We start from the raw sequence: 15,270 nt of genomic DNA, 5'->3' as shown, positions 1-15,270 counted from the left end.
CTCCCCTCGTCCCTCCTACCGGCGCAAACGGCAAAGGGGGAGGAGACAGGGCGGGAGGGTGTTAGGAGGAGGAGAGAAAGGCCGATTCGGATCTTCACCAATCAAATGAGCTCCTCTCCTCACCTTTAACTGCGCCGCGGGCGATGCGCACTACAAGTTTGTTATTTTATACTTTGACATGGACGGAGGAAACAGCGACGCCAGAGGCCGAACCTCTCCCAGGAGGAAACAGCTGTTTTGGTCCGGAGGTCCGAGCTCAGAGTGACCGAATAATGAGTTTACTAATATCCTTAATCAGGTTTGATCTGATACACTGAGAACCGCTGCCCAGTGTAAGAAACAACAACTAATAAACTAATAAAGAAACTCATATTTATTCACACCCTGTGTAAGAAAGATGAGAGGTGTACACTAATCACAACAAACACCATGCGGGATGAAATCAGCGTAAAGGACGCTCTCTCTCTCTCTCTCTCTCTGTCCTCCTCTCTTTTTTTCTGTGATGAGAGATGCTGAGTATAGGCTATATACTGACTATCTGATACCGAGGATGTTGTGGTGGGCTAAGAGAGATGATGATTTGTGTTTTGTTTTTCATTACGGCTGCGTGACGACGCGGTCGCTGCCCGCTAATGAATTAATTAGTAAATAAATAAATAAAGCGATCATCACAACGACACAGTGCATCTCAACACGGCAGTGACATGCAGTCCTCCTCCACCCTCAGTCCTGCTCTTGGGACATCCTCAGCTGCTTATCAGCGCCAGTTCGTCCCTGCTGTGTTAATTCAGGTGGAGTTTCCATTACGCTGCCGACAGCCTTTGATCTGACGTCAGATGTGACGGGACAATCTATATAGATATAAATTCACGTGTTGATTCCGTTAGTTGCATTAAATAGTGGTTATTGTGGATATTTATTGCATTGAAATGTGTCTGGAACTGTGGAGATCTGCCTGTGAGGTCTTGGTGACGTGTGTGCACTGCAGGTCAGTCAGCCAAACTTGCACTGCACCTGCTGCGCTCCACCCTGCGCTGAGAGTAGACCTGGTTTGAGGTGTCGAGCTTTCAGCGCAACCTCGGCGGGACATTTTCGCACGAAAGTTCCACTGCGCCAAGCTGAATCTGTCCCACTGCTGCGTGGCCACACCTATCTCAGCGCAGCACGATCTGCCAATCTGCTAATCTGACTTTGCGCTAGGCTGCGCTGGTCGAAACTTGCATTAGACCGGCTGCGCTACCTTGCGCCACCTGCGCTGCGCCACCAAACTAGGGCCCACTGTGTTTTCCTCAATGCGGCTGTCAGCACTCACACTCACTGCACATACTATATCATCTAATATCTCATATTTTACATCTATCGACAAGTTGATATTATCTAACATGTGACTGATGTTGACAGATGATCCAGTGACCTTCTCAACTTCAACTTCACAGTTCAAACAGATAAAGCTGCCTGTTCACAGATGCACTGGTGTCTCTCACTACATTTCATTGATCTCCATCCTTGGTTTCTGAATAAAATTGCACAGCGACCTTCCACAGCAGATTCTGTCCATAAGCTGAGGGAGAAACATGATGGTTAGATGAAGGCTGAGAGATTTTATTATTTAAATTGTTCAGAATTGTGTCTCTTACTCTTTGTTCAGATCACTTCCATCGGCCCACTTCCACTTCCCATCTTCAACTCTCAGACCAATCCAGAATCCACTGGATCCAAAACTGGCATCATTGACATATTTCTGTGGACAATGGAGACACAGTTGTAGGAGATATTCAAATACACCAAGAACACTGTGGGTTGGTGGCAGAGATGGACAGAGTACTACTCGAACCCTGTACTTGAGTAAGAGTACTAATACTACTGGTCAAAATTTACTCCGTTACAAGTAAAAGTAGCTCAGTCGACATGTTACTCCAGTAAGAGTAAAAAAGTACTTGCTTTTAAAGGTACTTAAGTATCCAAAAGTACATGTTTTTAAATTCACTTTAAGTAAAAGTAAGAGTAAGAGTAAATTTCTTATTTTTCACATCAATGAATTACTATAATATTTTCTAAATTAATTGAAGGAGCTTTTAACTCTTGTTTCTGAGAATGAACTCTTTGAAAGCAGCTGCACTGATGTGCTGCTTTTAGGGGTTAGGGTTTCCTTCTCTGACAAACACAGCTTGTGTCCAATAGGATTTTAGAAAAAAGAAAAGAAAAAAAGAGCAGACCTGAAAGTAACGAGTACTTTTCAGCCTTCCTAGAAATTAACTCGAGTAAAAGTACAAATATTTCTCTTGGAAATGTATTCAAGTAAGAGTAATAAGTACCAAAGAAATCTAATACTCAAGTAAAGTACAAATCCTCTGGATATGTACTTAAGTACAGTACTCAAGTAAATTTACTCTGTTACTGTCCACCACTGGTTGGCGGTTCGAATCCCAGTCGCTGTCGTAGTGGGCAAGACACCTGACTGTCCCCACCTTGTTTTGTGTGAATGTGTATGTGTATGAATGTGTGGTGGTGGTTTGGAGCACGTTGGCAGCCATACTTCTGTCAGTCTGCCCCAGGGCAGCTGTGGCTACAGACGTAGCTGACCACCACCGCTGTGAATGTGGTATGAATGAATAATGGGTTCTGTAAAGCGCTTTGAGTTCTTAGAAAAGCTCTGTATAAATCCAAGCCATCATCATCATCACCATCTTCACACTCTGTGTTCCTAGACCTACAAAAAACTAATCTGAATTATTCTAAGTAGGGCTGCCACAAACGATTATTTTGATAGTCGACTAGTCACCGACTATTTTTTTCGATTAGTCAACTAATCGGATCATACGTAAATTGAATGTAAAACATACAGCTTATTGCACCAGCATGCAGCTGCTCTTATATAACCATCATTAGCTTTCAGCTTGAAGTGTTTAAGGTATATGCTAACTAAAAATACAGACAATTAAGATGTTAGTTCATTAAACTTTTAATGAAATATGCAGCTTGTAGCAACAAACAGTTCTTTAACTGTAGCATAAAGTGCAAACAGCTGAGTAAAATAAGGATAAACAACACCAAAATAAAGACTTAAGGTTTTTTAGGTTTTTCTTTCCTTCATTTGTCTCTGGCATTAAACATAGCTACATTTAAATAAAATGAGGTAGACACCTGAAACTAAGGAATTATTCACAATAATAAAGTTTTGGTAGGCCTATCATTCAAATATAACTTGTGCTCAGTGTGTGTTCCCTTTTTACTGTCAGGGCGGGGGTTGGGGTTACACCGGTGCCGCTTGATGACGGACAAGAGAGGAAGAGAGACGTGTGTGTGTGTGGTGGGCGGCTGCGGCTGCGGGTGCGTGTGTGGAAGGTGCTGCAGCAGTTTTGAGAGAAAAACAAAGTTAAAAAAAAAAAAAAACGACGCAGCGACTATTAAATTAAAGCTCTGTATAAATCCAAGCCATCATCATCATCACCATCTTCACACTCTGTGTTCCACACCTACAAAAAACTAATCTTTTTTTATTCTAAGATGTTTTTAATATTCTCATTACCTTCTCTGCTTCATCAGCTATAACAACCAGATCTGAACCCTTTCCTCTGCAGACTTCTTGAGCTTCTGTCCAGTTTTTCTGTTCATTAGGTCTAGGGTTCTGAAACACATAGCAGCTGTCCTTGTTGTGTAACCAGCCAGGTTGACACAGTTGACACTGTCTTTCTGTAACAACAGAGACAAACTAGTTAACAACATTATTGTATAGTGATTGTATTGTATTTGGTCAGTAATGAAAGGGATCTGAACATACTGTTATATTTTATGGGACAGTAGGCAGTGATGCTCCACGGAGCTCGAGTGACGTTGGACTCAATCCATTCTGTCTTCTCGGCTTCTATTTGTTGTTTTAAGTTGTTGCTCTGTGTCTTCAGCCCCTTGTTTTCTGTCTTCAGCCCCTTGTTTTCTGTCTTCAGCCCCTTGTTTTCTGTAGTCAGCTGATGGTTCTCTGTAGTCAGGTTCTTGATCTCTGTCGTCAGGTTCTGGTTCTCTGTCATCAGCTGATGGTTCTCTGTAGTCAGGTTCTTGATCTCTGCATTCAGGTTCTGGTTCTCTACAGTCAGGTTTGTGACCCTGAGCTCTGAGAGAGCAAAGGTTTCTGTTAGATTTCCAAACCTGATTGTGAGATCACTCAAGTTTTGTCTCAAGGTTTTGTTTTCTGAACTGAGTCTGTTGTTGTGCGCTATGGTGCAATCCCAGGCGGCTCAGTTTTTGGCAAAATTTAAAAAATCTAAATATATCTGGGGCCGTATTCACAAAGAATCTTAGGGTTAAAAGTAGCTCCTAAGGGCCGAATTTAGGAGCAACTCCTAAAAAAAGTGGGCGTGTCAGTCTTAAATTTAGGACTCCTAGTTTTTTAAAATAAGAGTAATTCACAAAGTATTTTAGGCCTAAAAGTAGCTCCTAAGTCTGGGAGAGCTTAAAAGTCCTGGTGAGGACTCCTAACTCAGTAAGACCTATTCACAAAGAATCGGAAATGGCTGCAGCCAGGCAAATGTTTTGGAGACTGCGAATTGCTGCAGAGGGGGGAGCTGGAGCACCTGCCCCTTTGCCCATTGATGCCCAAAGTGCCGTTTTATCAGTGTTTTTAACAGCAACAATATCTACAACATTTTCGCTATAAAACGGGAGTAGTGACGGTGACGGACTGTCCAATATAGGCGTCACAACGGTCAGACCGAGGTAACTGCGACTGCTGCGATGCAGTCGTGCTGATATCAGCCAAAAATATTTTTAAAAAGTTGGTGGGTGCGCTAGACACATAGGTATATCAGTTAGTAATAGCTCATGTGATAGGGCAGCTCCCCCAGTAATCCAAACTTTTTGTCAGTCTGGGTTCGAATCCTGCTATTGGCTACAAATTTGCGTAGCCTATTGCATTTTCTTTTCTCATCATAATTATGATCACCATATGAGGGCTGTCAACGAAGGTGAAAATGAATATTTGAATATCCGGCACTCAACAACCAATCACCGTGTTGAGCGCCTCGAATTCGTGCACGAGAATTGACGTAATCCATAGCAACGGGACGTCACCAGGGGCGTCACTCTTAGTTTGCTCTTAGTGATTTATCCTTAGTAAGAGTCGGTCTCAGCGGCTTTGTGAATAGCTTTTAAGAAAAAACTCCTACGTAAAAACTTTTAGCGCGAGTTAGGAGCACTCCTAGCGGTAAAATAAAAGGCTTTGTGAATACGGCCCCTGATCAGTATCAGACCGTGATCGATGACATAAGTGAGTTGAGTTGTTGCACATCTATTCTCTCATTAACTACTGCATTCAGAAATGTGAACAGATTTAGAAAAGATTTAGAGAGCTAAACTAAAAGTGACTGTCAATGGTTACAGGAAATAACTCTTATTCTTCAGGAAATGTCTCATGTCTGAGGTCATACATGGGCAGCTTGTTGCATATACTCACGGAAGATGCAGACTACTATGATGGCTGCTATCAAAATGACACAAACAATGGCCAGAAAAGAAGCCACCAGAAGACAGGAGGGACGTCTGGATGTTTCATTCTTGTCTGGGATGAGGCTGGCTGTGAAAAACACAAACACAAACAAAATTGTAAGGTCAAACGTTTTTGTTCTTTTCTTTGTCATTTCCCCGGTCAGATTACAACAACTGCTTGAACAGAAGTTTTTCTTCTATAGTTCACTCATGGAGAGGACTCAAACTTTCTGTCTTATAGCTTGGTAGTTGTCACTGTGTATAGTAATGAGGACAGAACAGCCATCCTCAGTTCTTCAAATCAGGACAAAGGTAGAGGGAAGCACTGCTGTTAATTGCCTCTGTTCAGAGATCCTTCATTATAAGATACAACATTTCCAGGTTCTAGTGTTACAGTGAGGCTTTGCAGATATTATTTTACATTCTGAGCAGTAATCCTCCTGATAAAGTCGTATTATCAGTAGTAGCTAATAATGAAAATGGTTGTAAAAGTACTCAAAGAAGTAGCGTTACTAAAATGTTCCTGGTTGCAGTAATACCTCAGTGTTGAGCTCTTGTTAAAATTAAAATTAAAAGATACTTTATTAATCCTTTGCAGGAAATTACAATGTTACCAGCAGCAGAAGACAACACAAGACCACAAGCACGCATCATCATGCACAAAAAATAACAATAATACAATAACAACAATATTGCACAACCCGTTACAAACTTATGTCAGAGAATAAGAGCAGCAAAGTCTAAAATGCTATTTAAAAAGAAGTAAAAGTGGTTGTGTTGTGTTTACCATTTGTGTTGGCAGATGTTTGACTTAGCTCCTTCACTTCGCTGTACACTGGTTCCTCCTCTTCAGCTGAAAGGTTACAAAATTGTTAATTAAGGAACTCTCTTAATTTGAAATCAGTCTTTTTTGCCCAGTGTTGATAATTCTCTTGTTGTTTAAAGCAGCAGTGCTCAGGCTGGGAAAAAACCCATTCAAGTCAGATGCAACATCAGTATCTTATAGGTTTTATTTGTTAAATTATAGAAAACACTTAAGTGTAATCAACACTTTTTTGATGAAACCTCATCCATTTTTTTTTTTTTTTTTTACATAACTTGTAGAGAGATAGAGCCCGTATCGCCCGTAATTAGCTTAGCTCAAACGCTGGAAGTGTATAGGTACTGTTAGCCTGCCTCCTACCCGAGCTGAAATCAGCAGTCAGAAGCTGATTTCATTTTAGCTCTAAACTCTGTAAATATATCACTTTATCAACATTTTAAACATTTTTAGGCGAGAAAGTAGCCGTTTAGATCAGCAGTGTGTCGTTAATTTGTCTAAATACCATCTGTTTGCAATTTTGTTTGGACGAATTCGGCGCTACTCAAGCTAGCCGTTGTGACCAACGCACTTCCGGTTACTTTCACAAAATAAAACACCTGTTGCCCTTTACATACAGAAAACCATGATGATAGAATTTGTACTTTTACTTTGAAAAAGAAAGCTAACCTACCCTCGATGTAGCTAGCTTGAACCAAAATAAAGCGTCTTTGCTTGAACCCTCCGTTTTGACCGATCTCGCCCCGTTAGCGGCATTTGACCGCTCAAGATGCCTTACCGGAGAGTTTTGTCAGCTCTGAGACGAAGATCGGCCCGTTTAGAGTTGCTGAAGAGTTTCTCTGATGACTTTAGGTGGAGGCAGGCTAACACTGTCATGTTCGTGTTCCAAGGATGAGGCCGTGTTGATAGCAAGTAACTTAGTTTAATGTCTCACGTTCTCAACAACATACATGTGGCTTCCTGCAGTCTTGCTCTACCCCGTTATATGGTACGGTAAGCTGACTACTAACCAGTACTGCCGCCTAGCAGTCAAACATGTAATAACATCTAATCATAACATCCCCCCTTTTCTAAGGTAAAATGCATTAACATGAATTATCACATTAGCTGTGTCAGTTATTTCAACCATTTCTCATTCAGCATAACTCTGCAACACATAAGCAGTATAAACAGTTTATATCAGATTGCATAACTCATCTCTAAGCCAACACTAGACCATTTAGAACACATTCACAACATCAATCAATATACATTTTGTTCAACCTCTTTAACATGCATATTGAATTTTCTTTGTTTATAAGTTCAGTCTATCAGGCTTTCTGATTTCTCTTGTGGACCTTCTTAACTCAGGTTCACTTGGAGTAGGTGTGTGAGAGTCAGTGTTACAGTCCATAGCAGGTGTGGGAGTTACCTGAGATTCACCACAGGTTACACTGAGCTCACCAACAGTCCCTTGAGGAGTCTTTAATAGACTGCGACGATTGCGTCTGAGGATTTGTCCATCATCAGTTTTCACTGTGTACGATCGTGGAGCAACTTCTTGCAGGACAGTTGCTTTTGTACTCCATCCATCAGCATCCTCAATCCTGACTGTGTTGTTGGTAGTCAGTGGAGGGAGATGCTTGGTTGTTCTGTCATAGAATGACTTTTGCATCATTTTCTGTTGTCGTAGCTTATGCTCAATCTTTGGGTGATTCTTTTGCTTTAATTTGTCATTTTGATGACTCGGCAAAGTTGTTCGTAGCTTCCTCTTCATCAGCAGTTCAGCCGGTGATAGGCCGCACTGAAGAGGTGATGCTCTGTAGCTCAATAAAGCCAGATAGGGATCCGAGTCACTGTCAGCTGCTTTCTTTAGGAGTTGCTTGAGAATGTGAACTCCTTTTTCAGCTTGCCCGTTTGACTGTGCATAGTGTGGGCTTGACGTCACATGCTTGAAATCATATTGCTCTGCAAACTTCTGCCATTCTTTGCTGCTGAAGCAGGGGCCATTGTCGCTCACCACGATGTGTGGGATGCCATGCCTGGCGAAGATAGATTTAGCATGTGTTATGACACAAGTTGACGTTGAGCTTGTTAGTAGCGCCATCTCAGGGAAGTTTGAGTAGTAATCCATTACCACTAAATAGTCTTTACCTCTGAGATGAAACAAGTCCATTCCTACTTTGTGCCATGGTGCTGTTGGCACCTCAGCTACCACCATAGGCTCTTTGCTCTGCTTGTTCCTGTGTTTCTGGCATGTTTCACATTTACTTACAAGTGTTTCAATGTCTTTGTTCAGTCCGGGCCAGAAAACCGTGTCTCTCGCCCTCCTTTTGCACTTTTCGATGCCGAGATGGCCTTCATGTATCCTGTGCAACATGTCCATTCTCAAAGCCCGTGGAATAACAATCCTGCCCTCTTTCAACAGCAGACCATCCACAGTACTAAGCTCACCTCTGACATGGTAAAATTGTGGACACGAACCAGCTGGCCATCCCTCATCCATGTTCTTCATGACATGCTGTAGCTCAGCATCCTTTGCTGTAGCCTCCGCTATTTGTCTTGACTTTGTGTCAGACACAGGCAGTGTAGCCGACACCATGTTCACATGACACTGTATGTCTTCGTCTGTTTCACTCACACTGTCGCCTGTAGTTGCTCTGGATAGGGCATCAGCAAGGACTAGGTGTTTACCTGGAGTATATATCAGTTCAAAATCGTACCTTTGCATCTTCATCATTAACCGCTGAATCCGTGGAGACATTTCATTCAGATTCTTTTTGATGATGGCGACCAGCGGTCGATGATCAGTTTCGACGGTGAAAGACGGCAGGCCGTACACGTAGCTATGAAACCGCTCCAAACCATACGCCAGTCCCAAACATTCTTTTTCGATCTGAGCGTATCGGCATTCAGTTTTTGTCATAGCCCGAGATACATAGGCTACCGGTTTCCAGTGCTCACCCTCAGCTTGGAGTAGAACGGCACCAATACCATCTTTGGAAGCATCTGTAGACACTTTTATCCTCTTCGTGTGGTCATAAAATGCCAACACAGGTGCTGTGCTCAGTGTGTCCTTGAGTTTTTGCCACTCATGCTCATGTTTCACTGTCCATTTAAACTCACAGTCCCTGTGCAGAAGCTCTCGTATGCATGATGTCTTTGCTGTCAGATTGGGAATGAATTTACCTATGAAATTCACCATCCCCATGATGCGTAGCACCCCTGTCTTGTCTGTGGGCCTTGGCATGTTCTGTATTGCATGTATTTTGTCTTTATCTGGCTCGACACCACGTGCAGACAGCTTGTCTCCCAGGAAGAGGATCTCTTGAACGCCAAACTCACATTTACTCTTGTTGAGTTTCAGTCCATACTTTTGTATGCGTTCCATAACTCTGTTCAGCCTCTCGTTGTGCTCTTGGGCTGTGGACCCCCATATGATGATGTCATCAATGTAGACTCGAACTCCATCCAAGCCCTCGATGATCTGCTCCATCGCTCTGTGAAATATTTCAGGTGCTGACTTGATTCCAAAAGGCAGTCTGAGAAAGCAGTATCTGCCGAAGGGCGTATTAAAGGTACAGTACTTGGTGCTGCTTTCATCCAGTTTCAGCTGCCAGAAGCCTTGTGAGGCGTCAAGCTTTGTGAAGTATTTGGCACCTGACATTTCACTGATGATCTCTTCACGTGTAGGTATTTGATAATGTTCACGCTTTATGCTCTCATTTAAGTCTTTAGGGTCCATACATATTCTCAACTCACCATTCTTTTTCTTTGTGATGACCAATGAGTTGACCCAATCGGTAGGCTCATTAACCTTTTTGATCACTCCTAGCATGATCATTCTGTCGAGTTCTTTCTTTAGGCAGTCTTTCAGTGGCGCCGGAACTCTGCGTGCTGCATGCACAACTGGTTGGGCTCCTTCTTTCAACTGTATTTTATATGTGAAGGGCAAAACACCAAAACCCTTGAAAACATCTGAAAAGTTCTGAACAATTGTGTCCATAGAGTCATTTGTTGGGTTTATGGTTGGAACGATGCGATGCACTCTTTTCACAAGCCCCAGTTCTTCACAGGCTCTGTCACCAAGAAGTGATTCCCGTCCCTCATTCACAACAAAGAAGAATAGGTGGTGCACTTTTCCTTTAACTGTGACACTCAACCTGCATGTGCCCAAACATTTGATTGGCCGCCCATTGTAGTCTTTCAGTCCAGATTCTTTTCTTTTTATTTGTGGCTTATTTTTCATTGCCTTCACATGACACATGCTTATGAGATTTGCTTTTGCACCAGTGTCCAATCTCATGGTGACTACAGTCCCATTTATCATTAGAGGAGCTATCCACTTATCTTCTGTAGTGACATCATTTACATTGTCTGGCTTATTTATTTGTTCACTTTCACAATTCACCATTCCAACAAAGAACGTGTCACTGAGATCAGGCTCGTCTATTAAGTTTACAGTTTTTTCTTTCTTCCCCTCTTTCCGTTTGGAGAAGCATTGTTTAGCAAAATGATTCTTGCCTTGGCAACTGGAGCATTGCTTACCAAACGCTGGACACTGTCTAGGCTTGTGCTGTGAGCCGCAGCGCTTGCAGTTTATCATCACGTCCTCCTGCTGTGCAGACCGGGTCTGTGTGCGCCGTCTCCGCTGATACGTCACTGCTCCAACCGCTGCCGCGCTGTCGCTCTGCGCCGAGGCGACTGCAGACATCTCGCTGAACGTCCTTACGTGCCTTTGGGACAGCTCACTGGCCTGGCAGATCTTAATGGCTCCTGCCAGCGTCAGCTCCATCTCCCGTAGTAGCCTCTCTCTGACCTTATTATCCTCCACGCCGTAGACGATCTGGTCCCGGACCATGGAGTCCTTCAGCATTGCGAAGTTGCAGGACTGCGCCTTTAGCCGCAAGTCCGTCAGGAAGCTATCGAAGGGCTCATGCTGCCGCTGTGTACGAGACTGAAACACGTACCTCTCGTACGTCTCGTTCTTCTTCGGAGAACAGTGAGTATCAAACTTGCTAAGCACTACATCCAACTTTTCATTATCTTCAGGACTGTCAAACACGAACGTGTTAAATACTTCTATGGCCTGTGGCCCTGCTATTGTTAGCAGCAGCGCTACCTTTCTTGCTTCCGGCTTAGCCTCGAGTCCCGTAGCAGCAACATAAAGGTGAAACTGTTGTTTGAAGGTGCGCCAGTTCTCGTCGACATTCCCTGTCAGTTTCAAACTTTCCGGTGGTTTTAAATCCATGTCGCCCATTCGAGTTTACTCCTGGTACCATGTCATGTTCGTGTTCCAAGGATGAGGCCGTGTTGATAGCAAGTAACTTAGTTTAATGTCTCACGTTCTCAACAACATACATGTGGCTTCCTGCAGTCTTGCTCTACCCCGTTATATGGTACGGTAAGCTGACTACTAACCAGTACTGCCGCCTAGCGATCAAACATGTAATAACATCTAATCATAACAAACACTACCTATACACTTCCAGTGTTTGAGCTAAGCTAATTACAGGCGATACGGCTCTATCTCCCTTGTTACTGCACGCACAGTCAAAGGGATGGTGTCTATCTGCTTGTCATGGACTCGGGAGTGAGGCAAGACACGGAAAAAAAATGTTGGCGTATCCTTTTTAAAAAATCACAATCTTGTAGCTTGTAATAAAACCTCAGTGTTTAGCTCATAGTTGTGTTTTGTTTTTTTTTGTTTTCCACAGATCACTCACTTACCATTGGTGTTGGCAGACCGTTTGGATGTTTTGTTTTGCACTTGGCTGTAAACAGGCTCCTCCTCCTTTTCAACTGAGAGGTTAATACAAAACAATGAATTAGACCTACTGCCGTCTTTATTTGAAATTAGTCTCTCTTTTTTTTTGCCCAGTTGATAATTTGTCATTTATTTGTACATTCTCCTGTAGTTTTATGCAGCTGTGGTTACTTAGTTTACAGTTTGTATTTGGTAGAAACATATTACAACAGTATAATTGATAACTTAAATGCTAATACAATACAATGCAAAGTCATTTAATTATCAGGTAGGGCGTTAATACCATTATCACAATAACAAAGGAAATATATATCAACACATTATTGTTGACATAGCCTACAGTATGTAAATGTGAAAATGGTAAATTATATATGACATAGAAGCAAATGTGGAGATAGTCACATTGTTCATCTACGTCTGATCTATATGTGTTAATTTGTTTATGATGTTCCTAGTTTTAATCAAATCTCAGTGTCTTAGCTCATAGTCTTTTTGACGAACTTACCCTTTTTGGTGGCGGACTGTTTGGATGTTTTGTTTCGCACCTTTCCTTTACTGTACAGAGCTTCCAACTGCTGTTCAGCTGAAAGGTTCAGAAACAGTAAATGAATGTGCAGTCTTTAAATGACAACTACTTTCAAAGTACTTAAGAAGCTTTTTTTTTTCTTTTTGCCTGATGATGATTATGATTGCAGTATCTTGCAGAATGACAAACAGTTCAGAGCGTGAACTCTATTCATTCTGTGACTCTTGCATGGCATTAAAACAACTATCTAAACCCTAAGATGATGAAATCAGGCAGGCATAAAAATAAATAAATTGAGAAAATATCAAACTACTATAATCGGTGGTCATGGCTGCCTCTACAGATGCCCTGATTAAGCTGTACTTCAGAATTGGCTTCAGTAATAAGGAAGTTCTCTCTCTTTTGGCTCATAAACACGGTGTGGTCATAAGTATAAGGACGTTGAAGAGACTGTGTCAGAAACTTGGTTTGTTCAGAACCTCATAACCGAACCTCATAAACCTGGAGGAGGTGGCCGCATTCGTACAAAATGAAATAGCTGGAACTGGACAGATGCAGGGATATGGATTGTTGCACCTGCGTACGATCCACAAGATCTCACACAAGATACAATAAGGCAACTGATCAAGTTGATTTACATTTGCACCACTTCAGAAAATCACCTCCACACTCCAAAGACGTACACACTCCGGCTGCTGTTATTGAGCCATCAGTCGCTGTACTAAGGTGGTTGTTTTACTGTGGTCAAGCCTCTGCAGTCTTTTTTTTTTTAACCTGGCTTTTTTTTCTTTTTTCTTTGCCTGGATCACGAATGAAAAAGGAAACACTTTGCAATTTTACTATAGTAAATTCTCATGTTGTCTGAGGTCAGGCTGATGTCCACAGCGTTGGTTACATGATTCAACCACACTGAACAAAAAGTCAGGTTTATACTTCATATTTGGCACAAGCAGATTAAAACGATATGATGAGTTCAAAAAATGGTAACCAAGGATAAACGGCCATACAAATGTATCACAGCTGGCATAAGTAAATGTTCAATGTTATAAAAGTTAAACTACATACCAGTTTGTGGTTAAGACAGTCACATTGTGCAGATGTGAATTGTATAAATCTAATTTGTCAATTCATAGTGACCACTTCAGCCTCTATTGTTACCAAAGGAAATACCAGTACAATAAAATAATCTGTGTTTGAAAAAACTAAATAAATGGACTTACATTGAGGTTTGGCTTTGAATACAACTGAAGCGTAGTTGACCTCCGCCATCACCACAGTTGTTCTCTTCAGTCTGATCTAAACAGTAGACTGAGAAGTGCTGCTGTAATACAACCAACCCAGTACCAGAAATGATGGTTTCCTCTGCTCAGCTGAATCACTCACACCCCCGAAATGAGAAACTTCTGCTTTTTGCTTGAGAAAACCATTTGCAATCATGGCTGACTGAGAGTGTAACCTTCACACCATGTATCCTACACTGCAGTGCTGTATCATGTTAAGATCATTTTCTAATAAAAGGCATTACAAACAGTGTGCTGCCACTAAGACGGCTGCTACCATGGAGTTTGGATGTTCACTTGGTGCCATATCAGCAAACTCAGTACAGGCATCATGACCAAATTACGTCAACAGTGTGTGCTCGTTACTGTCTGCAACACACAATCGAACATTTACACACTTTTATGACAACAATATTTTTTGTAATTTTTTGTGGTCAGATAAACGTCTCCACCCAACAAGAAACTATATCTGTGACAGTTTTATTATTCTCACATCTATCTGACTGTCATGCTTGTGCAACATTTGTGGTTTTCTCAGCCAGGCCTCCTCTCACAGAGTACTGATGGAGGAAAGAGAAATGGCTTTCAGAGCAGTGTTGTTTTTAATTGTTTTCTGTTTGCGCATGTACAGCTCCCATGTGGCTGAGACTGATGCTTAGAATGCCTATGGATGGATTAGATTAGAAAGACTTTATTGTCCACCGTAGTGGAAATTTGTCTTTGGCCTCTCCGAGACAACAAAACATAAAACAATCAAAGCACTCAACAGCATACACACATAAGAGACATAGAAACAGGAAACAAACTGAATGTTGTGCAAAACAGTCACAGACAACAACAGCCCTCTAAGGGGTTGCCAGGTGCAGTCAAATAATCATAACATATTCAGAGCTTGTATAGCCTGAGGAATAAAGGATTTCTTAAAAATGTCCCGGCTTATCCTGGGAACTCTGAATCTTCGGCCGGATGGGAGCAGTTCGAACTCTGAGTTTAAGGGATGTGTAACATCTTCGGATATCTGTCTGGCCATCCTGACAACTGCGGTGTTGAACAACTCACCGAGTTGTCGTTGTTGCTTACCGACCTGCTTTCCAGCAATATTTACTATGGAGGAAAGCTTCTTTTTTTGCTGCACCTTCAGGCTGCCATACCAGGCAGCTATATTATAGAGGATAGAGAGATGCAGTGCTCAGGTCTCAGTACCATTGTAAGAAAATAAATGAACAATAATAACTAACATACTAAATAGAAAAAGGCTGTTTTTTTTGTTTGTTTTTTTAAGTAAAAGTGAATAAAAATATATTTGATTACTCAGAAAGTATTAGATGTAATAGTCAATGATAGTCAATGGCTCCACCATTCTCACAGAGCGCCTGAGTGGCGCTGTGGGGAGTAATGGGAGGACATTTAAGATGCCCAC

General features: G+C 41.9%; 2 protein-coding genes across 2 annotated transcripts in view; one reads left to right on the top strand and one right to left on the bottom strand.

Annotated features, from left to right (window-relative positions):
• Positions 1 to 15,270, top strand: part of LOC146980351 (uncharacterized) — a 96,728-nt gene that overhangs the window by 22,828 nt on the left and 58,630 nt on the right. The window lies entirely within an intron of this gene.
• Positions 1,398 to 13,839, bottom strand: LOC146980355 (uncharacterized). The gene is made up of 6 exons (XM_085788881.1): positions 13,791 to 13,839; positions 12,550 to 12,627; positions 3,782 to 4,108; positions 3,530 to 3,693; positions 1,638 to 1,741; positions 1,398 to 1,561 (listed from the first exon to the last, which is right to left on the bottom strand). The coding sequence occupies exons 1-6, from the start codon at positions 13,837 to 13,839 to the stop codon at positions 1,438 to 1,440; spliced, it is 846 nt and encodes a 281-aa protein (XP_085645007.1). The 3' UTR covers positions 1,398 to 1,437.

Source organism: Trachurus japonicus, chromosome 10 (genome assembly GCF_045865225.1).
Source record: "Trachurus japonicus isolate A0001 chromosome 10, Traja_1.0".
Lineage (NCBI taxonomy): Eukaryota > Metazoa > Chordata > Actinopteri > Carangiformes > Carangidae > Trachurus > Trachurus japonicus.
This window is presented reverse-complemented; position numbering and strand designations above follow the sequence as displayed.